Source organism: Trachypithecus francoisi, unplaced genomic scaffold (genome assembly GCF_009764315.1).
Source record: "Trachypithecus francoisi isolate TF-2019V2 unplaced genomic scaffold, Tfra_2.0 Lachesis_group3, whole genome shotgun sequence".
In the NCBI taxonomy this organism is placed as follows: domain Eukaryota; kingdom Metazoa; phylum Chordata; class Mammalia; order Primates; family Cercopithecidae; genus Trachypithecus; species Trachypithecus francoisi.
The window spans coordinates 104,130,597-104,157,014 of record NW_022681468.1 but is presented as its reverse complement, the minus strand read 5'-3'; the positions used below and the strand labels follow the sequence as shown (position 1 = coordinate 104,157,014).

General features: G+C 39.3%; 1 protein-coding gene across 1 annotated transcript in view; it reads left to right on the top strand.

Moving 5' to 3' along the window:
• Positions 1 to 26,157, top strand: part of LOC117071088 (ubiquitin-conjugating enzyme E2 Q2-like) — a 34,110-nt gene extending 7,953 nt beyond the window's left edge. The window contains exons 3-9 of the mRNA XM_033190862.1: positions 3,111 to 3,189; positions 5,356 to 5,477; positions 8,156 to 8,240; positions 9,625 to 9,709; positions 25,238 to 25,286; positions 25,424 to 25,489; positions 26,059 to 26,157. Coding sequence (XP_033046753.1) covers positions 3,111 to 3,189; positions 5,356 to 5,477; positions 8,156 to 8,240; positions 9,625 to 9,708 — 370 coding nt within the window. The 3' untranslated portion in view covers position 9,709; positions 25,238 to 25,286; positions 25,424 to 25,489; positions 26,059 to 26,157. The remainder of the gene's footprint in view (positions 1 to 3,110; positions 3,190 to 5,355; positions 5,478 to 8,155; positions 8,241 to 9,624; positions 9,710 to 25,237; positions 25,287 to 25,423; positions 25,490 to 26,058) is intronic.
• The last annotated feature ends 261 nt before the right edge of the window (positions 26,158 to 26,418 follow it).

Below are 26,418 nucleotides of genomic sequence, written 5' to 3'. Positions count from 1 at the left end.
AGGCTTGAGCCACCGCGCCCGGCCCTGTCTCTGCTTCTTAAGGACTCGCCCACGTGTTATCTCCTGCAAGCAACAGAAATCACCACTAGGTCACCACTACCCCTAACTTCTTCCTGGATTTACCTATTTAGGCCTCTGTTATTGACTTTTTAGTATAATACATGAGAATTTAGCTCTTATACCATCCTTTCCCTTCCTCAAATATTATCTTTAGTCATATAAGTAATCAGTAATTATCATTAGGACTTTATAAAGCCAAGTTTTCTAGAATATTTAGGGTAGGATATTTGTTTTCTTGGTGCTGCTTTTTGTTTTGCAGTGTCTTCCTCATAATAGTAATTTTTAAATAAAAAATTCTGTTGTAGCCCTTTCTGTGGGATCTCCTTCTTTTCCAAAGTCTTTGGCTCCTCTGTGCCCATTTTGGCAGGTTGTTCTTTGGGTTGGCTGTGCAGATGTCATCTTGAGGTTTTTCTTATCTGCTCTCCTAGAGTAGATCCATAGTTTCCTGGATCCCATGTCATCTTTCTTGGCTTTCCCTTTGTCATTTTACCTGACTGTGTCCTCAAGTAAAACCCAAAGGAAGCATGGGGTGGTATATTTTCTGATCTCTAGATTCTGAAAAAATACAATCCAGTGTTTGGGTTTTGGAGCCAGTCTGAGATAGGTTTGAATCTTGGTTCTACTGCTTATTAGCTGTATGCCTTTGGGCTGATTCCCTAAGTGCTCTATGCATCAATTTTCCATTTGCAAAATGGGGGAGCCAGTAATAGTATTAGTACCTATGTTTCTAGGGCGCTATGAGGATTAAATGAGTTGATACATGTAAACCATTTAGAACAGTGCCTGGTGCATAGCACATCCCCATCACTATTCTCTTTTGTCATAATCTACCCTCACACTTGATGGATAGTTTGGTTGATTATGTATTTCTAGGTTGAGGATAATTTTATCTTAGAATTTCAAAGTCTGTGCTGTTGTCTTCTAACCAGTCATGGTGGTGGAGCCTCAGGTCATCCTGAGTTTCACTCATTATGCATGACTTTCTGGAAGCTTTTAGGAGTTTGTCTTTTCCTTGCTGAGCTGAAATAGCACAACATTGTACTTAGTGTGGGTCTTTTTTCATTCATTGTGCTGGATACACCGAATGGACAGGCCTATGGATGGGGTCTTTCAAAGATGGAATCTTGAATCTTGTCATATTTTTGTTAACTTTCCTTTCATTTTATTTGTTTGTTTTGAAATGCCTGTTAATTGGATTTTAGTCCTCTTGTCTTGAGTCTTGTATCTCACGTTATTTCTAATTCTTTTTTAAATTTTAAGTTCTGGAACATTTTTCTTATCTTTTGACTTTTAGGAAATTTTATTTGGATAGTCATAAATTTAAGTTTTGTTTTGGTTATTTATTGTTGCTTAACCAATTTTCCCAACACTTAATGGCATAAAACCACACATTTGTCTATCTGTCACTACTGTATGGGTTAACTGGGACTAACTGGACAATTTTTCTGCTGGTCTCATTTGGCATCTCTCACTGTGCAGTTAGATGGTGTCAGGGACTGGTCGTCTGGATGCTCAGCTGCAGTGGAATGTCTGAGATGGCTTCTTCACCCACAGGTCTGCTGTCTTGGTGTTTCTTCATGTGGCCTTCCTCTCTGCATAGCATCTCATCCTCTCAGGCCTCTTCATGTGGCTTGTCTTTCTCCAAGAGGATAGCCAATTGTTATTTTTGGCTTCCAGAAGCACAGAAGTGGAGCTGCCAGGTGTTCTTAAGGCTTAGACCTGGAACAGGTCCAGTGTCATTTCTACCAAATTCTCTAGGTTAAAGTGAGTCTTGGGGCCAACTCAGATTCACTGTGGGATGAGCCTGTCCAAGGACATGATGACAGGAGGTGTGGCTCATTGGGGACCAGCTCCCAAGATGAACCCTGAGTTCTAAGACCTTTTTCTTCTCTGATTATTCCTTATTCATATTCTATTTTTGTTTTATTCATATAATACATTCACAAATGTCTTTATGAAGTGATTTTGATACTCTTTTGTCTGCTCCCTAGCATCTCTTTGTTAATACTTTTTTTTCTTAGTTTATTTTGGTCTTATTTTTCTTTTTGAAGCCTTTCCTTAAATATCTATTCTATGTTGCTTATCATTTGTAGTCTTTTTTTTTTTTTTTGAGACAGAGTGTCACTCTTGTTGCCCAGGATGGAGTGCAATGGCATGATCTTGGCTCGCCACAATCTTTAGCTCCTGGGTTCAAGCGATTCTCCTGCCTCAGCCTCGTAAGTAGCTGGGATTATAGGCATGCGCCACCAAGCCCGGCTAATTTTTGTATTTGTTTCTCCATGTTGGTCAAGCTGGTTTCGAATTCCTGACCTCAGGGGCTATGCCCAAGTCAGCCTCCCAAATTGCTGGGATTAAAGTCATGAACCACTGTGCTGGCCTGTATTCTCTCTTTTTTTAATTCCCCTTTTTGTTCATTCATATATGAGAGAAGTACTAAAAGACTGTGGTGGCTCACACCTACAATCTCAGTGCTTGGGAGACTGATGTGGGAGGATCACTTGAGCCCAGGAACTCAAGACTAATTTAGGCAACATTGTGAGACCCCATCTTTATGAAAATAAATAAAAAAATAGCCAGGTGTGGTGACACCCACCTGTAGGCCCAGCTACTTGGGAGGCTGAGGCAGAAGGATCACTTGAGCCTGGGATGTTGAGGCTGAAGTGAGCTGTGATCATCCCACTGCATTCCTGCATTCCAGCCTGGGTGAAAGAGCAAGACCCTGCCTCAATAAATAAATAAATAAATAAATACAAATAAAAAACAAAAACAAAAAAAATTGGGAGTTCTTCATGGCCAAGACTTGGCAACTGATAGCTTTTAGGGGGGAATGTATGCTGATTCCTAATTGTTATCCTCTAACCCTCTATCTTATCTCCTGGTGCAATCATAAATGATGGCTGGAACCTCCACTTTTGTTTGCTTTGCTCCATTAATTAACCATTTTCCATTTACTGTCATTGTCTAATGAAGGTGAATTCTCTTCTGTTGGTAATCCTATTTCTTTTTTTGTAATTGTGTGTTTATATGTTTCTTCTTCACTGTATTTCTAGTGGAGTCTTAGGACAAAGAGCAGATGGTGGAAATATGTGTTCAGTGTCCAGTTTTTTCTGTATGACATCTGCAACTTGTGTTTGTCACTGAATATCACGGGGACTTAATGCTTATAGAGCTACCTTGTTTTTCATGATTGTGCCTACAATTCTATGGAGAAATATAATTTGTGAATTACCTGATGAAATTTTCCTAATTTTGAATCATCCTTGCATTCCTATAAAAAACAATGTTAGAACGGCTATAGTAATATTTTATTGTTGCATTTTTACTTCTGTATTAAAGAAGATTAAGGTTTTGCTTGTTTCCTTTAAGGCTGTTATTTCATTTCAGTATCAAGGGTGTACAGGGCTAACTTGGGAAGCTTTACATCTTTTTTCTAAGACCTAGGATGTAGATCTAGTTTACATAGTAATTTTTGCCTGCAGGAATATTTTGCCTCCCATGGGACATTTGGAAATATCTGGAGACATTTTTGTGGTCACAACTGGCCATGGTTGGGAGGTCTTATTGGCATCCCGTGGTAGAGGGGATGTTATTAAATGTCCCACAACACACCAGGAGAAGCCTCCACAAAGAATTGTCTGGCCCAATATATCAATATTGCCGAGGGTGACAAACCCTGGTTTAAATAAAAGTCCAATTTGAAGGATGAGTCTTTGTCTTTTTCCTTCTTCTCACTTGAACCCGGAGGTGGAGGTTGCAGTGAGCCAAGAGTGTGCTCCAGTCTGGATGACAAAGGAAACTCTGTCTCAAAAAAAAAAATATCTTCAGTTTTGAACATTTGAGTCATTCTCTAATCTCCTTTATAAGTAACTACTAATGTGGAATATTGAAAGACATTGTATTTGGAATGGAATGTAATTTATAAATTCTGGCTTTACCTCTAACTCATGATATGCCTTTGAGCAAATTGTTTTATGTGAATTGTTGGATTTGGTTTTCCAGAAAACAAAAGCTCTTAACTTTTAGCACTAAAATTATATTTAATACTAATCAGTACTTAACCTGTATGTGGTTACTTTTTGGAAGAGAAACTACTGAATTTTTAAAATTTTATGTTTGCATAAGGAGAATTTGAGAATATTTTAGGGACTACTTGCTGGAGGTAGTGAAACTGTCTCGTTGAAAAATCATTCAAAGACATTTGTCTTAGTCTGTTTAATAGTGTTGTAACAGAATAGCAGAGAGTGAGTAATTTATAAAGAACAGTCATTTATTTTCTGACTGTTCTGGAGTCTGGGAAATCCAAGATGAAAATATCAACGTTTGGTGTCTCAGGGCCTTCTTGTTGCATTCTCACATGGTAGCAGGCAGAAGGGCAGGAGACCAAGCTAGTCCAATGTGTGAAGCCTCATTCAAAAGGGCCTTAATCCCATAAATGAGGAAAGAGCCCTCTTGGCCTAATGACCTTTTAAAAGTCCTACCTGTTAGGATCATCACGTTGACAACATCAACAGATGAATTTTGGAGGGAATACATTCCAACAGTAGCAAAGTTAGTAGGGCAAATTCCAAAGACATTGAGCCTAGGCCAGTTGTCAGTCATGAGTATAATTTTAGATGTTTTCAGGCTCTGAAGCTTTGCATTTAAATTTAAACTTCGGAACAAAGATCTATATCTCTGCATTGACCCAATAGAATGTATGTGAATTCCATGGTCTTGATTGTTTTAAAAGATTTTTTTCTGTTTGGGGTCTTATAATTAATTTAGGCTTTCATTTTCTTGGTTTGGAATTTATTAACCTAAAATATACTTTAGAGGGCTTCAGAACTAAAGAAGTAGTGTTGGAAGCTTGTTTTTGTTTGTTTTTTGAGACAGAGTCTTATGTCACTCAGGATGGAGTGCAGTAGCGTGGTCATGTAACCTTGAACTCCTGGGTTCAAGCAATCTTCCTGAGTAGCTGGGACTGTAGGCCGGTGCCCTACGTGACACAGTGAGACTCTATATTTTAAAAAAAATAAATTAAATAAAAAGTAAATAAATAAATGATGTCTTATCATAATAGTTGTGACTTTGTAAAGCTTTTAAATCTGCTTTACTCAGAGTCTAACTTTTAAATAAAATACAGGATATAAAAGGTGGGAGCCTCTTGAATGGAATGTAAGGGCTTTATCTCTCTCCCCATAGGACAGATATATTCTGTTTCTTGTCCCCCATTGAGTCAAGAATAATTTAACTTTTGGCATAAGAAACTACTAAGAAAGCAGGTTGAATAAGCTAATATTTTTCTTCTTTTTGCAGGCTATAGAAAACTTAGATCACTATGAGATGAAAGAAGAGCCTATTAGTGGGAAAAAGTTGGAGGATGAAGGAATTGAAAAAGAAAATTGGGCAATATTAAAGAAAATTAGGAAGACTGAAAGGTAAGACCATTTAAATGTGTAATTGTGTATAAATATCTGGAGCCTGGACTTTTTGGTCAAGTAATTATAGTTAACACCAGGCAATTCATGAACATGACGATCTCAGCTGCTCTCCTCCTCCATTCCTGCTTTAGTGGTAGATTCAGTCATTTGTTTATTGATTTTGAGACAGGGTCTTGCTCTGTCACCTGGGCTAGGGTGCGGGGGCACAATCATAGTTCACTGTAGCCTTTATCTCCCAGGCTCCAGTGGTCCTCCTGCCTCCAGTGGTCCTCCTGCTTCAGCCTCCCAAGTGTCTCAGACTATAGGCATATGCCACCACACCACTTTTTGATTTTTAGTAGAGATGAGGTCTCACTATGTTGACCTTGAACATAGTGGTCTTGAACACCTGAGTTCAAGCAGTCCTCTTACCTCGGCCTGCCCAAGTACTGGGATTACAGACATGAGCCACTCTGCCTAGCCACGCTCATATGCTTTGCTGCCCAGGGTTATCTTTCTCATCTATGAATAGCCACTTTTTATCCTGTTCATCTGCTCTTCACATCCTGAACCACCAGCTGATCCCTGTATATGCCCCTTTCCTCCTGTCTATGCTGTTTTCTCTGCTGACCTTTTCTTCTGTGGCATCTGTATATTCAAATTCATTCTCTCCTACAAAACACAACTCAAATTATTTCTCCTTCATGAAGCCGACTTTGGTCCATCCTGCTCTGACCAAACCAGAAGTAGTGTTTCTCTTTTGACTTGAAATCTCTTTTATGTGAAGCAGCAGGATGGGAAAGGAACACTGAGTTTGGAGACAGACACACCTTTTATGGTTTCACTTTGCTCAACTCTAAAATATGATTAGACAGTACATATCTTTTGGATGGTTGCTATGAAAAATAAATTAAAATGATGGATGTATATACAAAAAATGCTAGACAGAGTAGGGAAATATCAAATGATTGTCTGAACACTTACTGCTTCCTGCCTTGTACTAGAGCTATTTACCAACTCCACAATATCCGAGGACCAGTTACTTTGTCTTGGGCACAGGTTCTCCAAAACAGGGAATGAATTGTTAGCCAAATAGATGCCAAATGTTGAAATCAGATAGATAACTCTCCCTCTTTCCATCTTATTTATATGTTAATTTAATTGGTAATTTTTCATACGGCAAAGAAATTTAGCCAATCCCCCACATCTTGATTATTTAAAAAACTGAGATTGTAGCATTTGAATTAATGTTACTGTACTTTCTGTGTCTGTGATCAATTCCAGTTTGAGTTATCTTCAAAACAAGGATAAATTATTGAACACTTTTGCATGACTGATACTATGCTAAATACTTATACTTTATAGATCTTTTCATTTAGTCATCATAGCACTGTGTGAAATAGGTGCTCTTCACATTTTAGAGATAGGAAAGCTTCTCATATTTTATATATGAAATGAGTTCGTGGTTACATAGCTAGGAAGTAATATTTTTATAAACTTGATTTTTTTTCTCCTTCAAAGTCTAGTACAGTCTTTAAAACCTTTGGTTTCACATGACCAAAAAGTAGTTCCATTTCTATATAGTCTTAGGATAAGATATCGATATTTTTCATCTTTAGAGAAGTCCCTGCACTGAAAAACTGAAACCAGTTGCATGTAGGCACACATGGTTCCCAGTGTCTTAATGTGTGAACTAGACCATCTGTGTAATATTCTTGCTTGTCGTCTTATGAATGGAAGCCTATTTGAGTTAATAATGTGTCACCTTGAGTGTCTTCCAGTATTTTCAAAAATTGCTGGGGTTTGGAATAGACTCATACTGAATTTTATGCTTCTGTAGAGTCCATGGTGGTCTGAACATGTTGGCTAGAGTTTTTCAGGTGATAAGAAAAAGGAAATGGACCAGACTTGTGTCTAGTTTTATATTCTCTTCAAACTTCATAATGCTTCATTTAATGGGACTTTTTCTTTTTTTTTAGATGGAGTTTCACTCTGTCACCCAGGCTGGAGTGCAATGGCATGGTCTTGGCTCACTGCAACCTCTGCCTCCTGGGTAAAAGCAATTCTCCTGCCCCAGCCTCCTGAGTAGCTGGGACTACAGGCGTGCACCACCACACTCAGCTAATTTTTGTATTTTTAGTAGAGACTGGGTTTCACTATGTTGGCCAGGCTGGTCTCAAACTCCTGATGTTGTGATCTGCACACCTCAGCCTCCCAAAGTGCTGGGATTACAGGCATGAGCCACTGTGCCTGGCCTTTTTTTACTTCTGAAATTGTTAAGTGGTGATCCAATTTTATTGTAATCTTTTTCTTTTTTCTTTTGAGATGGAGTCTTGCTCTGTGGCCCAGGCCAGAGTGCAGTGGCACCATCTCAGCTCAGTACTACCTCCACCTTCCGGGTTCAAGTGATTCTCTTGCCTCAGCTTCCCTAGTAGCTGGGACTACAGGCACGTGCATCCACACCTGGCCAACTTTCTTATTTTTTTAATATAGATGGGGTTTCATCCTGACAGCCAAGCTGGTTTCAAACTCTTGGCCTCACGTGATCCACCCGCCTCGGCCTCCCAAAGTACTGGGATTACAGGTGTGAGCCCCCTGCCTGGCTACTGTAATCTTTTGGAGCAGGTTGAAATACCTTAAATCTTTAAATTAGTTGGCTCAGTAGACCCTGGTAAACAGTGGCTTTTGTGTTTCAGGCTGCAGTGTCTGGGTCAGTGCAAGCTTCAGATAGACTTATGGAGGAGCTCAGGGACATATACAGATCGCAGAATTATAAGACAGGTAAGGATCTCTAATCCCTGCTCTTCTGATTGTTCTTCTGTTCTTTTCTTTTGTCAGATTAAAATATCATTTCTTAAAACTGGACAGATATGGAAATGTTTATTAGCTTTATTTTGTGAATCTCAAATGCAATCAAGTTCCAAAAGATGTAGGGGGTAAGATAGGATGAGTTTACTTGTTTTTGGATTTAAAGAAATTGTTTTTATAAGCCCATTGGAATTGTTTTTGTCATCTTCCTGATAGAGTGAACATTTACATGATTTTTATCTTCTGGCAAAAAGCTCGAGCAATATGGCTTGATAAGTAAATAAAAGTAATACATTTCATTATACAGCGAATGATTGCCAAGTTGATTTTTGTGATTTTTTTCCCCCAAGTTTGAAAGCAACATAATCAACTCTTATTGTGGAGGTAGTTATGTTATTACTTTTGAAATATATAGATAGAATACACCTGTAGTCCCAGCTATGATGGGTGGTGGGAGGCTGAGGCAGGAAGCTCTTTTGAGCTAGGAGAAGTCAAGGCTGCAATGAACTGTGATTGCACCATTATATTCCAGCCTGGATGACAGAGTGAGGCACCCTGTCTCATAAAACAAAAAAAGTGGGGAGTGGGAGTTGGGATACATATTGGATATGTATATATAGGACAGTTGTAGAAAATACCGATTCTTTAGTGATTTAACTTTTGACAGTTCTTGGCCGGGCACGGTGATTCAAGCCTGTAATCCCAGCACTTTGGGAGGCCGAGGCGGGCGGATCACGAAGTCAGGAGATTGAGACCATCCTGGCTAACACGGTGAAACCCCGTCTCTACTAAAAATACAAAAAAAAAAAGAAATTAGCCGGGCTTGGTGGCGGTCGCCTGTAGTCCCAGCTACTCCAGAGGCTGAGGCGGGAGAATGACGTGAACCTGGGAAGCGGAGCTTGCAGTAAGCCGAGATCGCACCACTGGAGGCGACAGAGCAAGACTCCGTCTCAAAAAAAAATTTTTTTTGACAGTTCTGTCCATGGCAAGTTTTTCTCCTAAAGCACACTGGCTAATAATACAAGTTTAGGAAAGCATAGCAAACTTTTTTTGAATTCTTGAGAACATTATATACATGTGCCTGTTTTCCTTTAGAATGACTGCAAACTCTGAAGCCCCTTATTAGATTAGATTTAGGCTACTATGATCTCTTTGGGACACTTATCCTAAAGGAGCTGGAAGCCATAGTGGCCTCTATTCTTCCTGGGGATATAGAGCAGTTGAAAATCTCCTCTTTCTGGAACTTACCCTAGGTGCTCTATTTTAGCTTTCAGATTGGTTCATTTTTGACTTAGTAAAAATAATAATAATAATAATCTTTCTGTTTGAATTGTTTTTTTGTTTTGTAGTTCTCAAGGTTGACTCTGATAGTCCCTTACACAGTGATCTTCAGATCTTAAAAGACAAACAAGGGATAGGAGACATTTTGTTTATCTTTTAAGGTAAGAAAATTGTTACGAGGCTCTATATCCTTCTAATGGGTGTGTATTTGTACAAGTGTTGGAAAACAGTTTGGTAAAGTGGAAGATACTCATACCCTGTGGTTCAGGAATCTCACGGATATATACTCCACAAGAACGAGTACGTAGGTGCCGGGAGACACAGGAATGTTCAGAGCAGCATTGTTTATAATAGCCCCAAACAGAAAATAACCCAAATGTTCATTCCAGTAAAATGGAGAATTGTGGTGTTCATAAAATGGCTTACAGCTATGTGGGACGAGATGGGCGAATCTTGAACACTATGTTAAGCAATAGAGACCAGACCCCCAAAACCTAATTTGTACAATTCCCTCTATATAGAGTTCAAAAATAGGCAAAACTCATGTTGGTTAGGGCATACATTCTTAGTGGAGGCAATATCGCCAGCAGTGGAGTGAAAACTGGTCCTTAGAGTGAAAGAAAATCTTACCTATTATAATGGTCTGCTGCCCTCCAAAGGGCCATAGGACATAAATGAAAAGAAAACTGAGAAACACTTATTTATGGATTGGGCAGTAAAACTATCAAGAAAAGAGAGGTGATTACACACAGGGTAGGTTGAGGAGTCCATCAAGGTGGGAGGTGTGAACTGAAAGATACATCTATGGGCTTCTTGGATCCTGGCTCTAATATCTTTCTGGAGCAGGCTGGTGGTTACATGGGCAAATAATTTAGAGTAACTTGTTAAGGTCTACCTTAAGGTATATTTTCTGCACTTTTCTGAATGTGTTATATTTAATAAAGTATTTTTAAGATACCTAAAATAAAGGTTACAAAAGAGTAACAATGGAATCTAGAAAAAATGTTAATGATCTAATATGGAATCTAGATAAGATGTAATGGTTTAAAATCTATGGCTGTATGAGGTATTTTGATGAAAAAAACACGACATAAAAGAATACTTTGTTGTACTTTAAGGATGGTAGTAGTTTTCTAAAAGCTTCTTACTTAGCTTTTCTGTGTGTATATTTTTGCTTGGGGATATATCTTATGATTGAACTTTCTAGAAATGACCCTAATGTCAGTATTTTCTCTGACTTTTGTTAGCATAGAAACTGTTGTCGTTGTCAACTGGGTTGTCTTCCTAAAGTATGAGTCTAGTATATATTGACTGAAGTTGCTAATGGTTACTTCTCTACAGATTCATATGGGTGAACGAATGAAGCACGCAGGCCTACAACAAAAAAACAACACACACACAGAAAACAGGAAGATATCATTTTTTAAAAAAACATTAAATCATATGAACATGTGCCCAACACCAAACTTAAGAAATAGAACCTTTGGCTGGGGGTGGTGGCTCGCTCCTGTAATTTTAGCACTTTGGGAGGCCGAGGCAGGTGGATCACTTGAGGACAGGAGTTTGAGACCAGCCTGGTCAACATGGTGAAACCCCACCTCTACTAAAAATACAAAAATAAGCCGGGCGTGATGGCCAGTGTCTCTAATCCCAGCTACTTGGGAGGCTGAGGTGGGAGAATCACTTGAACCCAGGAGGCAGAGGTTGCAGTGATCCGAGATCGCACCATTGTACTCCAGCCTGGGTGACAAGAGCGAAACTCCATCTCAAAAAGAACAAAAGAAAAAAGAAATAGAACCTTCTCAGTACCTGTAGCGCCCTGTGTGCCCCTCCCTTGTCATGTCCTCTTTGGGAGGTATCTTGAAGGGAATATGAAATCTTGGTCAGGAAACTGGAGGATTTGTGACTGCAGGTGGTATTTTCATTATTTTTTCCTGTTCTAGTTAGAACTTTAGGGAGGGGACAATCTGGGAGGTAAATGACTGAAATGCTACTGGATTTGTATTTGTGGCCCATGGCTCCTGATACCAGAAAGAAGGGCCTTTTCTGGGGTTGGAGTATTTCTTAAGAGGCCTGGGAAGAATGTGATTGCTTTGAGCTAACTGACCTTCTGAAGAGGACTTTAAACTGAATTGCCAAGTTATTAGTATTGGGATTCACAGACTTTGGAGAATAGCAGGTATGACTCAGAAAGATTTGCAGGAAAGAGCCAGAACAATATATATGTATGGCCTCTGATGTCCACAGTAACAACTTGAGAGTCATGAATAATAAGCAAAATGGAACTTGAGATAAAGCATAACACAAAGATGGGAGTAAGGGCAGGAGGGAATGCAACCTGGTCAGCAACTTGGCAAATCCAACTTGCTGTACTTTTAAGGAAGTCATTTTCTGATGTTACAGGCAACATCAGAATTACTGACTTGAATTCTGAGGTGGTACTTTAAGAAAGGTCTACTTAGATAAGGTTAGGTTCATTTAGAAAATAATAGCCAGGATTGGGAAGAGATTCTTTTCCATGTCCTAGGATAGCTGATGAAATTGTGGATTTGGAGAGGAAAACATGGGGGTTCAGGTTCATGATAGCTTGTCTTTAGCTATTTGAAAAAGTATGTATATGGAAGCATTAGTTTTTATTTTTATTTGTTTTTGGTGAAGACAAGGCATAAAACTAGAACTAATAAGTCAAATTACAAGGGGTGATTTTCAACTCAATGTAAGGAAGTGACTTGTAACTATTTAGACCTGGTGATGTAGTCTTTGAAAAACAGAATGTTCTTCATCCTTAAGAATAACTTAGAAGGCTGAGATGTTAAATGGGAAATCAGATACCTTCATGAGATCCTTGTAGAGCCTGAGAGTCTGGTTCAGAGTTAATACATACTAAGGTAACTCAAACTTCATTTTACCAGTCACCCTCAACCTTTATTTTCCCCTCCCTGAAGAACGCTTTTTATTTCTGTAAAATCTTAATTCCTGAGCTCCAGGGTACAGAGTTTATGGAATAGAGTCCCCAGGTTTTGATGTAGAGGATCCTCTTTCTCCTGTCTGAAAATACCCTTTAGTATTTCCTTTAGTGTGAGTCTGCAGGTGGAGAAAATCCTTACTTTTTATTTCATTGTTGAAGAGTATCTTCACTGAGTGTAAGTTTCTAGATTGGCAGTTTCCTTCTTTCAGCACCTTGAAGATATCATTCTCTTATGCTAGCTTCCATTGTTTCTCTTGAATCATTTATGGTGCTCCAATCTTGTGAAGTCTTTGATCAGTTTTTGAAAACTCTCTACAACCATATCTTCAGCTCTTGCTTCTGTCCCATTCCTTTTTTCTTCCAGGACTCTACGTATTGATAAACTTTTCAACATATTGTCTTTTTTTTCTCAATTTTCTACCTTTTTGTCTTTCTGAGCTTTTTCCAGTTTACTGAATCTGTCTTCTGCTAGGTTACTGCTGTGGTTAAACGTATCCATTAAGTTATTAACTTCAGTTTTGGTAGTTCTAAATTGCAGGATTTCATATGGTTGATTTTCATAAGTTGCATTTCTCTGCCAGGTTTTCAGTCTTGTCCTGTCTTTCCTTACTCATGTTCAGCAGAGTTATTTGGAAGTGTGTCTGGTAACTCTGTTATCTCGATCCCTTGTGGTTTTGTGTCTTGTTTGCTTCTCTTGTTTTCTGTTATGTCATTCTTAAGTCTCATGTGGCTTTTTATTTTTAGTGATAGACATTATACATGAAATACATGAAATATATAATGTGGAGCCAATTTGAAGCCTTGGATGATATTCTTCTCCAGAGAGGATTTACATTTGCCCCTGCCAGGGGCTTGGAAATTAGCAACCCAGGATTGTCTCATCCAATCAGGGATTGAGATGATTAAAGCTGGCCATCATTCCCTGTCAGAGCAATTTGCAGTTTGTTCTTCAGGTTCCCAACCTAAGGAGTGGGAGAGTTAGCAGGGCCTCTCCTCGGTGAACGCTGAGCTCCAATGTTTATCTCCCTGTGGCTCTGTGAGGCTGTGAGTTCTAGCTCAGCTTATTAACCTCTTCTTATCTGCTGTCATTGGAAGAAAACCCAAGGGGAAAAAAGAAGACCCTGTTCTCTGGTATTGCCTTTACTCAGCCTTATAATCATTACATTTTGTCCACTTTTCTAGTTCTCAGTCGGAAGATTGATCTAAGTTACCTAGTCTGTCATCGTTGGAATGGTTCCTTTTTATATAGTTCTATTGAAGTGGAACCCCTTCATATGTTCCATAAGTTTACCATAACACTGTTCTGTTTGGGCCTGATCTTCACTTCATTTTTACTTGCTTTGGTTTTCATTTTTGTTCCTACTAATTTTACCTTTATGACTTTCACCCATTATCTGATAATAAATGTACATATTCTTTTATAGATTCTTTGAAAATCTTCTAAATAGTATGTAGCATTAAGGATGTTCTTCAAATTAATTAAACTTGCTTATTTGCTTTTTAGATAACTTTTCATTTGATCCTCCATTTGTTTGAGTGGTGTTAACTGTTCTCTCAGGAGCATAAGTTAAGTGATTACTTTAAATTTTTTTTTTTTTTTTTTAGTTTAAAAAAGTTTTTTATAGGATGAAGTCTCACTATGTTGCTCTGGCTGTTCTTGAACTCCTGGGTTCAAGCGATCCTCCACCTTGCCCTCCCAAAGTGCTGGGATGACAGGATGAGCAGCTGTGCCTGGCCTACTTTTTTTTTTTTTTTTTTTTAATGCGTTAAGTTCTAGGGTACATGTGCATAACGTGCAGGTTTGTTACATATGTATACTTGTGCCATGTTGGTGTGCTGCACCATCAACTCATCAGCACCCATCAATTTGTCATTTATATCAGGTATAACTCCCAATGCAATCCCTCCCCCCTCCCCATGATAGGCCCCAATGTGTGATGTTCCCCTTCCCGAGTCCAAGTGATCTCATTGTTCAGTTCCCACCTACAGTGAGAACATGCGGTGTTTGGTTTTCTGTTCTTGTGATAGTTTGCTAAGAATGATGGTTTCCAGCTGCATCCATGTCCCTACAAAGGATGCAAACTCATCCTTTTTTATGGCTGCATAATATTCCATGGTGTATATGTGCCACATTTTCTTAATCCAGTCTGTCACAGATAGACATTTGGGTTAATTCCAAGTCTTTGCTATTGTGAATAGTGCCGCAATAAACATACGTGTGCATGTGACTTTATAGCAGCACGATTTATAATCCTTTGGGTATATACCCAGTACTGGTGGCTGGGTCATATGGTACATCTAGTTCTAGATCCTTGAGGAATTGCCATACTGTTTTCCATAATGGTTGAACTAGTTTACAATCCCACCAACAGTGTAAAAGTGTTCCTATTTCTCCACATCCTCTCCAGCACCTGTTGTTTCCTGACTTTTTAATGATTGCCATTCTAACTGGTGTGAGATGGTATCTCATTGTGGTTTTGATTTGCATTTCTCTGATGGCCAGTGATGATGAGCATTTATCATGTGTCTGTTGGCTGTATGAATGTCTTCTTTTGAGAAATGTCTGTTCATATCCTTTGCCCACTTTTTGATGGGGTTGTTTTTTCTTGTAAATTGTTTGAGTTTTTGTAGGTTCTGGATATTAGCCCTTTGTCAGATGAATAGATTGCAAAAATTTTCTCCCATTCTGTAGGTTGCCTGTTCACTCTGATGGTGGTTTCTTTTGCTGTGCAGAAGCTCTTTAGTTTAATTAGATCCCATTTGTCAATTTTGGCTTCTGCTGCCGTGGCTTTTGGTGTTTTAGACATGAAGTCCTTGCCCATGCCTATGTCCTGAATGGTACTACGTAGGTTTTCTTCTAGGGTTTTTATGGTATTAGGTCTAACATTTAAGTCTCTAATCCATCTTGAATTAATTTTTGTATAAGGAGTAAGGAAAGGATCCAGTTTCAGCTTTCTACTTATGGCTAGCCAATTTTCCCAGCACCATTTATTAAATAGGGAATCCTTTCCCCATTTCTTGTTTCTCTCAGGTTTGTCAAAGATCAGATGGCTGTAGATGTGTGGTATTATTTCTGAGGACTCTGTTCTGTTCCATTGGTCTATATCTCTGTTTTGGTACCAGTATTATGCTGTTTTGGTTACTGTAGCCTTGTAGTATAGTTTGAAGTCAGGTAGCGTGATGCCCCCAGCTTTGTTCTTTTGACTTAGGATTGTCTTGGCAATGCAGGCTCTTTTTTGGTTCCATATGAACTTTAAAGCAGTGTTTTCCAATTCTGTGAAGAAACTCATTGGTAGCTTGATGGGGATGGCATTGAATCTATAAATAACCTTGGGCAGTATGGCCATTTTCACGATATTGATTCCTCCTATCCATGAGCATGGTATGTTCTTGCATTTGTTTGTGTCCTCTTTGATTTCACTGAGCAGTGGTTTGTAGTTCTCCTTGAAGAGGTCCTTTACATCCCTTGTAAGTTGGATTCCTAGGTATTTTATTCTCTTTGAAGCAATTGTGAATGGAAGTTCATTCCTGATTTGGCTGTCTGTTTGTCTGTTACTGGTGTATAAGAATGCTTGTGATTTCTGCACATTAATTTTGTATTCTGAGACTTTGCTGAAGTTGCTTATCAGCTTAAGGAGATTTTGGGCTGAGACAATGGGGTTTTCTAAATATACAATCATGTCATCTGCAAACAGGGACAATTTGACTTCTTCTTTTCCTAACTGGATACCCTTGATTTCTTTCTCTTGCCTGATTGCCCTAGCCAGAACTTCCAACACTATGTTGAATAGGAGTGGTGAGAGAGGGCATCCCTGTCTTGTGCCAGTTTTCAAAGGGAATTTTTCCAGTTTTTGCCCATTCAGTATGATATTGGCTGTGGGTTTGTCATAAATAGCTCTTATTATTTTGATGTACGTTCCATCAATACCAAATTTATTGAGCGTTTTTAGCATGAAGGGCTGTTGAATTTTGTCAAAAGCCTTTTCTGCATCTATTGAGATAATCATGTGGTTCTTGTCTTTGGTTCTGTTTATATGCTGGATGATGTTTATTGATTTGCGAATGTTGAACCAGCCTTGCATCCCAGGGATGAAGCCCACTTGATCATGGTGGATAAGCTTTTTGATGTGCTGCTGCATCCGGTTTGCCAGTATTTTATTGAGGATTTTTGCATCGATGTTCATCAGGGATATTGGTCTAAAATTTTCTTTTTTTGTTGTGTCTCTGCCAGGCTTTGGTATCAGGATGATGCTGGCCTCATAAAATGAATTATGGAGGATTCCCTCTTTTTCTATTGATTGGAATAGTTTCAGAAGGAATGGTACCAGCTCCTCCTTGTACCTCTGGTAGAATTCAGCTGTGAATCCATCTGGTCCTGGACTTTTTTTCATTGGTAGGCTATTAATTATTGCCTCAATTTCAGAGCCTGCTATTGGTCTATTCAGGGATTCAACTTCTTCCTCGTTTAGTCTTGGAAGAGTGTAAGTGTCCAGGAAATTATCCATTTCTTCTAGATTTTCTAGTTTATTTGTGTAGAGGCGTTTATAGTATTCTCTGATGGTAGTTTGTATTTCTGTAGAGTCGGTGGTGATATCCCCTTTATCATTTATTTTTTATTTTTTATTTTTGCATCTATTTGATTCTTCTCTCTTTTCTTCATTAGTCTTGCTAGTGGTCCGTCAATTTTGTTGATCTTTTCAAAAAACCAACTCCTGGATTCATTGATTTTTTTGGAGGGTTTTTTGTGTCTCTATCTCCTTCAGTTCTTCTCTGATCTTAGTTATTTCTTGCCTTCTGCTAGCTTTTGAATGTGTTTGCGCTTGCTTCTCCAGTTCTTTTAATTGTGATGTTAGAGTGTCAATTTTAGATCTTTCCAGCTTTCTCTTGTGGGCATTTAGTGCTATAAATTTCCCTCTACACACTGCTTTAAATGTGTCCCAGAGATTCTGGTATGTTGTATCTTTGTTCTCATTGGTTTCAAAGAACATCTTTATTTCTGCCTTCATTTTGTTATAGTCATTCAGGAGCAGGTTGTTCAGTTTCCATGTAGTTGAGCGGTTTTGATTGAGTTTCTTAGTCCTGAGTTCTAGTTTGATTGCACTGTGGTCTGAGAGACAGTTTGTTATAATTTCTGTTCTTTTACATTTGCTAAGGAGTGCTTTACTTCCAATTATGTGGTCAATTTTGGAATAAGTGCGATGTGGTGCTGAGAAGAATGTATATTCTGTTGATTTGGGGTGGAGAGTTCTATAGATGTCTATTAGGTCCCCTTGGTGCAGAGATGAGTTCAATTCCTGGATATCCTTGTTAACTTTCTGTCTCGTTGATCTGTCATGTTGACAGTGGAGTGTTGAAGTCTCCCATTATTGTTGTATGGGAGTCTAAGTCTCTTTGTGAGTCCCTAAGGACTTGCTTTATGAATTTGGGTGCTCCTGTATTGGGTGCATATATATTTAGGAGAGTTAGCTCTTCCTGTTGAATTGATCCCTTTACCATTATGTAATGGCCTTCTTTGTCTCTTTTGATCTTTGATGGTTTAAAGTCTATTTTATCAGAGACTAGGATTGCAACCCCTGCTTTTTTTTGTTCTCCATTTGCTTGGTAGATCTTCCTCCATCCCTTTATTTTGAGCCTATGTATGTCTCTGCATGTGAGATGGGTCTCCTGAATGCAGCAGACTGATGGGTCTTGACTCTTTATCCAGTTTGCCAGTCTGTGTCTTTTAATTGGAGCATTTAGTCCATTTACATTTAAGGTTAATATTGTTATGTGTGAACTTGATCCTGCCATTATGATATTAACTGGTTATTTTGCTCGTTAGTTGATGCAGTTTCTTCCTAGCCTCGATGTTCTTTACATTTTGGCATGTTTTTGCAATGGCTGGTACCGGTTGTTCCTTTCCATGTTTAGGGCTTCCTTCAGGGTCTCTTGTAAGGCAGGCCTGGTGGTGACAAAATCTCTAAGCATTTGCTTATCTGTAAAGGATTTTATTTCTCCTTCACTTATGAAACTTAGTTTGGCTGGATATGAAATTCTGGGTTGAAAATTCTTTTCTTTAAGAATGTTGAATATTGGCCCCCACTCTCTTCTGGCTTGTAGAGTTTCTGCCGAGAGGTCTGCTGTTAGTCTGATGGGCTTCCCTTTGTGTGTAACCCGACCTTTCTCTCTGGCTGCCCTTAAGATTTTTTCCTTCATTTCAACTTTGGTGAATCTGGCAATTATGTGTCTTGGAGTTGCTCTTCTCGAGGAGTATCTTTGTGGTGTTCTCTCTATTTCTTGAATTTGAATGTTGGCCTGCCCTACTAGGTTGGGGAAGTTCTCCTGGATGATATCCTGAAGAGTGTTTTCCAACTTGGTTCCATTTTCCCCCTCACTTTCAGACACCCCAATCAGACGCAGATTTGGTCTTTTTACATAATCCCATACTTCTTGCAGGCTTTGTTCATTTCTTTTTCTTCTTTTTTCTCTTGGTTTCTCTTCTCGCTTCATTTTATTTATTTGATCCTCAATCGCTGATACTCTTTCTTCCAGTTGATCGAGTCTGTTACTGAAGCTTGTGCCTTTGTCACGTATTTCTCGTGTCATGGTTTTCATCTCTGTCATTTCGTTTATGACCTTCTCTGCATTAATTATTCTAGCTATCAATTCTTCCACTCTTTTTTCAAGATTTTTAGTTTCTTTGCGCTGGGTACGTAATTCCTCCTTTAGCTCTGAGAAGTTTGATGGACTGAAGCCTTCTTCTCTCATCTTGTCAAAGTCATTCTCTGACCAGCTTTGATCCGTTGCTGGCAATGAGCTGCGCTCCTTTGCAGGGGGAGATGTGCTCTTACTTTTTGAATTTCCAGTTTTCTGCCCTGCTTCTTCCCCATCTTTGTGGTTTTATCTGCCTCTGGTCTTTGATGATGGTGACATACTGATGGGGTTTTGGTATAGGTGTTCTTCCCATTTGATAGTTTTCCTTGTAATAGTCAGGACCCTCAGCTGTAGGTCTGTTGGAGATTGCTTGAGGTCCACTCCAGACCCTGTTTGCCTGGGTATCAGCAGCAGAGGTTGCAGAAGATAGAATATTGCTGAACAGCGAGTGTACCTGTCTGATTCTTACTTTGGAAGCTTCCTCTCAGGGGTGTACTCCACCCTGTAAGGTGTGAGATGTCAGACTGCCCCTAGTGGGGGATGTCTCCCAGTTAGGCTACTCAGGGGTCAGGGACCCACTTGAGCAGGCAGCCTGTCCGTTCTCAGATCTCAACCTCCGTGTTGGGAGATCCACTGCTCTCTTCAAAGCTGCCAGACAGAGTCGTTTGCATCTGCACAGGTTTCTGCTGCTTTTTTTGTTGTTGTTGTTTAGCTGTGCCCTGTCCCCAGAGGTGAATTCTACAGAGACAGGCAGGTTTCCTTGAGCTGCTGTGAGCTCCACCCAGTTTAAGCTTCCCAGCGGCTTTGTTTACCTACATAAGCCTCAGCAATGGCAGGCGCCCCTCCCCCAGCCTCGCTGCTGCCTTGTGGTTAGATTGCAGACTGCTGTGCTAGCAATGAGGGAGGCTCCGTGGCCGTGGGACCCTCCTGGCCAGGTATGGGTATAATCTCCTGGTGTGCCCATTTGCTTAAAGTGCAGTATTGGGGTGGGAGTTACCCGGTTTTCCAGGTGTTGTGTGTCTCAGTTCCCCTGGCTAGGTAAAGGGATTCCCTTCCCCCTTGCGCTTCCCAGGTGAGGCGATGCCTCACCCTGCTTCAGCTCTCGCTGGTCAGGCTGCAGCAGCTGACCAGCACCAATTGTCCGGCACTCCCTAGTGAGATGACCCCAGTACCTCAGTTGAAAATGCAGAAATCACCGGTCTTCTGTGTCGCTCGTGCTGGGAGTTGGAGACTGGAGCTGTTCCTATTCGGCCATCTTGCTCCGCCCCTACATTTTTTTTTTTAATACAGTGTGCACCAGAGTCATTTGGAGAGCTAGTCCCAGGGTTTCTGATTCAGTAGGTCTGTGGTGTTGCCTGAGCATTTACATTTTTAAGAAGTTCCCAGGTGAAGCTGGTACTGGTTTTCTGGGGCCCACATCTGAAACTGTTGGTTATAAATCATTATGTTGTTGATAGGTAGAGATTTTAGTGATATATGTATATATATATATATACACACACATACATATTTACACGTATACACACACACATATATACACATTTTAATCATAAAAACCAAAGGTTTTTCAAATGTAAATTGTGACTGAAGGTTTAGAGAATGTTACGATTACAGAGTGGTCCCCACGTGCCTGTGATCCTAATTAGTACTTCTAGGAATAATCATGGGAAATCTCATGGACCTGTGGAGCTGGCTAATTACTTCTAGAGGTGATAGTTGCAATGTAGTAGAATCAAATGGTAATTGTCATACAGTTTTACTGAAATTTGTATTGCTTCTTTTTTGTGATTGGAAGTCTTACAGAAGTGGGGAAAAGATCACAGTTTGCTAGGTTAGTTGTGAAATGTTCTGTAGACCCTGAAAGTATGAGCAATTTAAAGTAATGAGGATTTTCAAACACTCAGCTGACTAATTCCATTATGTGACATAATCCACATTATGGTGATTAAAATCTAAATATCTCCAGCCCTTACTTTGATCATTTCTATGGTTGAGATAGTAATAGTTGTATTTAGGGTAAAAATATGAGTGACTTCTTCCGACTTCAGAACTTTCTCCAGAAGAGCTTTGTTGCTACAGTTATTTTTACTTGTATTTGCTGTACATGCTTATGTATGTGTTTTGGGGCTAAGATCCTGTTAAGAATCATTATTCTGTATAATCAAAATACATATTAACTGTGGTGTTGGTACTACAGAATACTTATCTGGACGTGATATCCATCGGTAAAAGCTCAGAGAAAAAAAACTGTGGGTTTAAAAAAAAAAAAAACCTTAGTATTACATATGGATGTGCCAAGCTCATTTTGAGTTTCCCCACACAGTAAATGAATATTGGTTTTATTAGTTAATTAATTAATTTTATTGAGACAGGGTCTTGCTCTGTTGCCCCAGGCTGCAGTGAGTGGTGCAATCACAGCTCACTGCAACCTCTGCCTCCAGGGCTCAAACCATCCTCCCACCTCAGCCTCCTGAGTAGCTGGAACCACAGGCGTATGCCACCAGGCCAAGCTAATTTTTGTATTTTTGATAGAGACAGGGTTTCACCATGTTGTTCATGTTGGTCTCAAACTCCCAGGCTAAAGCGATTAACCCCGCTCAGACTCACAAAGTATTAGGATTATGGGTCTGAGCCACTTTGCCCAGCCCAATATTGTTTGTTAAAATTTTTTATTTATTTACTTATCTTTTGCTTTTGTTTTTCTGTTTTAATTTTTAAATTTCTATTTTTTTCAATATTGTGTTTTAAGAGTTTACTTACCTAAGGCCTGCAGCCTAATCTTTGCCATATCTCCCCAAGTGTTCTGTGAGTGCTAATATAGTGGTATGTTCATAGATATTTGTTCTGTGGGGATTGCAAGGTTTTGGGGAAGCCAGGTTCAAAATGTCTTTACCAAAGGACTTCCTGGTGTTCGAGTGAGGGAGAAAGGACAAGATGGAGGAAGGTGAACAAGAAGGCACAATCCATGTGGCTTCCAGGTTCTTCCTCACCAACTTACCCGCACGCAGGAAAATGCAGATCAACCGAGCATGCGCTAGGTGAGGTCAATCCGAAGAGATCGAAACTTACCCGGCCACACCTATGGAGATGTCCCTATCATGCCCTTATTCTGCCCACTGCCCTCCCCCTTCCAGTACCAATGCATAAAAGTCCGCTGCCGGCAGGAGCCGGCGTGACTTCTTCAGCCCCCGCATTCATGGACCAGAGAACCTCACCGAGAGTGCTGGCGTGACTTCCCTGGCCCCATACCTGAGGTCCAGAGAACCTCGCCCAAGAGTGTGTGCATATTTGCAATAAAGGGCTGCCGCTTTCTTATGTACTTTGGCCTCATGTTTAATTACTTAGCTCTCCTAAATTAGGTTACATTAAATTAAATTAAGACACCTGGAAGCCTTAATGCCATTTTCTGTTTTTCCCAAATTTGTTATTAGTGCTCCTGACAGCATCTCAGAGGACAGTGCCCTCGGGCTTACTCTCTGGGAAATGCTGCTCTGTTGGAAATCCAGAGTTCTGAGTGATTCCCATGTGTTTTCTGCTGCAGAGCAGGACATGCTGAAGTGATTCCTTCATGAGCTGATATTAGAGGTCTCCTTTTGACAGCTTGTTACAAAGGTAATCACAAATATACTATTAGGTGAGTGTAAGTCCCAGGTTGAGTGTGAAGCAGAGTTGTTTAGAATTGTGTACTGTTTTATTTTGCTACCTTTAAAGCTTCTCTGGGCTATTTTGGTTTCAACAGTAAAATTGCTATAAAAAGTACTTCTCTTGTCATAAAACCTCATGGTCAGTTTTGGAAGTCCAGTGTTAGGTAACCCAGCCAAATACTTACGTATACAAAATAAACACAAGACTGAAAAATAGTAACTGTTTAACCTTTGTGTCTCTTACTCACTACACCAGCCTTTTACTAGCCACCAGACCATAGTTCTTTTGTTTTTCATAGTTAAATGTTAAAATGTAAGGGTTTTTTAATGAAGCCCTTACTGATTGGGGAGAAAAGACATTAGCATTGTGCTTTAGTTTTATGTGCTGGTTTATAAAATTGTGTATGTTGACTCAATATTCCCATAAGCACAGGAAAGGAAAGCGGGTCATTTTTGTTCAGAATCTTATTTGAGAAAAAAAAATGATCAAGGAGAAGATTTGGATAAAACTCTGTAAATTCAAGATAAATGTATGAAAACATTTGAAAACGTGATTATAAAATGGACCAGTATAGCTTTTCAACATTTTGTTGTAAGAATCCCAAGAATGTAAGTTTATTATCTTAGTATACCACCTAGAATCGAGACAAATACATGAAGTTATGAGTCGTGCCATTTTCAGTTTTAAAATCTCTCACATAGAATCTTCATTGATTCTTTTTTGCCACAGTGTGTTATAGTCCTCATTATTTGGATGAATAATTTGAATAATAAGTCAGCTTGTGACCTACCCAAATAAATCTTCTGATTCCTAGTAAAGTGTTTTTCATTATACCAAATGCCAGCTATATAAGAGGAGATTAAAAGTACTAAGAACTCTAAGTACCCTATTGATTATCATATGCTACCCATAGGTCAGGCACGGTGGCACACACCTGTAATCCCAGCACTTTGGGAGGCCAAGGGGGATGGATCACTTGAGGTCAGGAGTTCCAGACCAGGCTTGCCAAGATGGTGAAACCTCATCTCTACCAAAAATACAAAAAAATTGCCAGATGTGGTGGTGCATACTGGTAGTCCCAGCTACTCAGGAGGCTGAGACAGGAGAATCATTTGAACTCGGGAGGCAGAGGTTGCAGTAAGCTGAGATTGCACCACTGCACTCCAGCCTTGGTGGCAAAGATAAACTCCATCTGAACAAAAAAGAAAAAGAAAAGCTAAGCATGGACTTAATTTCTCTGAGGTTTAAAGCTGCAAAGAGTTGCTCTTCATGAAGTAGGTGGGATCTCAGTTGGGCAGTGAAATGTGAATGGGGTTTGGTCAGTTGGTGGAGGTTGCAGGAAGATTATTTACATAGGTGAAAAGTAAACACAATCAGGTATCTAGGAAAGAGAATGAGGGATTCAGAGTACACGAGACCAGTTTGAGCTATAACACAAGGAGGGTAGGATTCACGTAGAAGAGTTGTAGGAAATATTCTCACAGAAACATTTCTGTGAATTGGTGACAGATTTTTTTTTTCTAGTAAGTAAACTATTACCCCTGGATATTCATCTTGCTGTGTAACTGGTTGAGAAACAGGGGAGTAACAGTAAAGAAACTGCCAAGCCCCAGAGGAGAGAACAGTTTGTGGTGGACTTGGAGTCCACGTAGATCCAATCAGTGGTCTTAGCTTTTGTGTTTTCAAAATTACCACAGTTTTCGTTCTAAAACTATCATTCCTTTGATTTTATTTTATGCATGCTATCTGTGTATTTTGAAATTTAAAATAACATTAAAGGAGAAATGAAATTATTTTGTTTGAGAAAGAGTTAAAAGGTTAAAACATCTTGATCTAAATAATTTTCTAATGGGAGATTTGGTACATCCCCAGAAGCTGTCTTTGGTTCAGAGAACAGTCTTCAGGCCTAGAAAAGACTTGAGGAGTCCCTGAGAGAAGCCGCATGGTGTGAACCATTTGATTCTCACAACAGAATGCATAAAAACAATTTGAACCATGAAACCATGCAGATGTTCATATTTTGGATAGGGTAAGGTCAGTGCCATTGTCAGAGGAAAAACCCTTGGCCATCACAGGATGGGAGAGAAAGTTTCCGTTGTAAAGAATACTCAAATGCCATTTAAGGAAACGGGTTCTTCTGCCCTTATTCTTTGGAATATTTAGGGCCAAGTTCTTAGCTTTTGACATCATCAAAATTTCAAAGTATTCTGTTCTAAGAGCCATTTCAAACAATTAACTAGAATTTCAGAGCAATTACATGAGAGTAATACCATTAGAATTTTTAAATTATCCATAGTCCTATATCCTTAACAAGTATGTTCATGCTTGCATGTTCTCTTCTTATCTTTACTGTGTGCATGCTTTCTTGATAGTGGCACACAGAAATGTTTAAGCAGGAATAATTCTCAAGATAATTTTCTGTGTTTCCTTTTTTCTTTTTAAGGTATATATTGGGTGGAGGAGCATTCTGTATGGAACCTCTCACAAAACAGGTGATTATTTTCTTATAATACTCAATTTTCACACGCAATAGAGTGTTCTGATTATGTAAGTTAGATGGTAAGTAGAAGGTTCTCTTAAAGACATTTTAGTGGGTTTTTTGTTGTTGCTGTTGCTTTTTTCTTCATAGCTCCTACTTTCAAGAATGAAAAAGGTATCCCAGCACTTTGGGAGGCCAAGGTGGGTGGATCACGAGGTCAGGAGATCGAGACCATCCTGGCTAACACGGTGAAACCCTGTCTCTACTAAAAAAATAGAAAAAAAATTAGCCAGGCGTGATGGCAGACTCCTGTAGTCCCAGTAGTAGAGTCAACCACTTTTAGGCAGCCCCTCTGTACTCAGGAGGCTGAGGCAGGATAATGGCATGAACCCAGGAGACAGAGCTTGCAGTGAGCCGAGACGGCACCACTGCACTCCAGCCTGGGCAACTGAGTGAGACTCTGTCTCAAAATAAATAAATAAATAAATAAAATAAAAAAGGTAAACCAGTAAAATGACGTTGTACTTGGTGCTGAATCTATGCTAGAATAGGCATTAAGAGTGACCTTTATTTAAGGTTCTAATTTGCTCACGTTGGGCACTTAGAACATCAGTTTGTTGTTTTTTGTGAGATTCTGGAAATGTTCCAATTTTACTTTTTCCCCTTGACTCCAGACTTTGTAACACTGGTCTGCTGCTGTTAAGTTATATGCCATTTTGTTAGGGCTTCTCAAGTGGGAATCAGGAATGCTGCTGTGTTCTAGAGATGTTTTGTTCTTCCTGTAGGGCTGAAGCAGTGCCTACTCGATAGAATCAGTCATCATGCAAATAAATGCCACCTGAGTCAAAGGCAAAGCCAGTGTGCAGCTTGGAGCAAAGAAGGTACTTCTATTAAGAATTTTATATAAATCATAAGATATATTTTATATTACTTTGTGAGCCTACTTCCTGTCTTAATTTTTTTTGAGAAAATTCATTTCATTTTCATTTGATTTGTTTTCTTTTTGTTACAAAGATAATCTATGGAAAATATACAAGAAAATTAAAGATACTGACTGCTAATCACTTAATGATTTAGTATCTGATTGCTTAGTCTTTGTTATATTTACTATAGACAAACATGTCTACAGTTGTAAATTTATTATT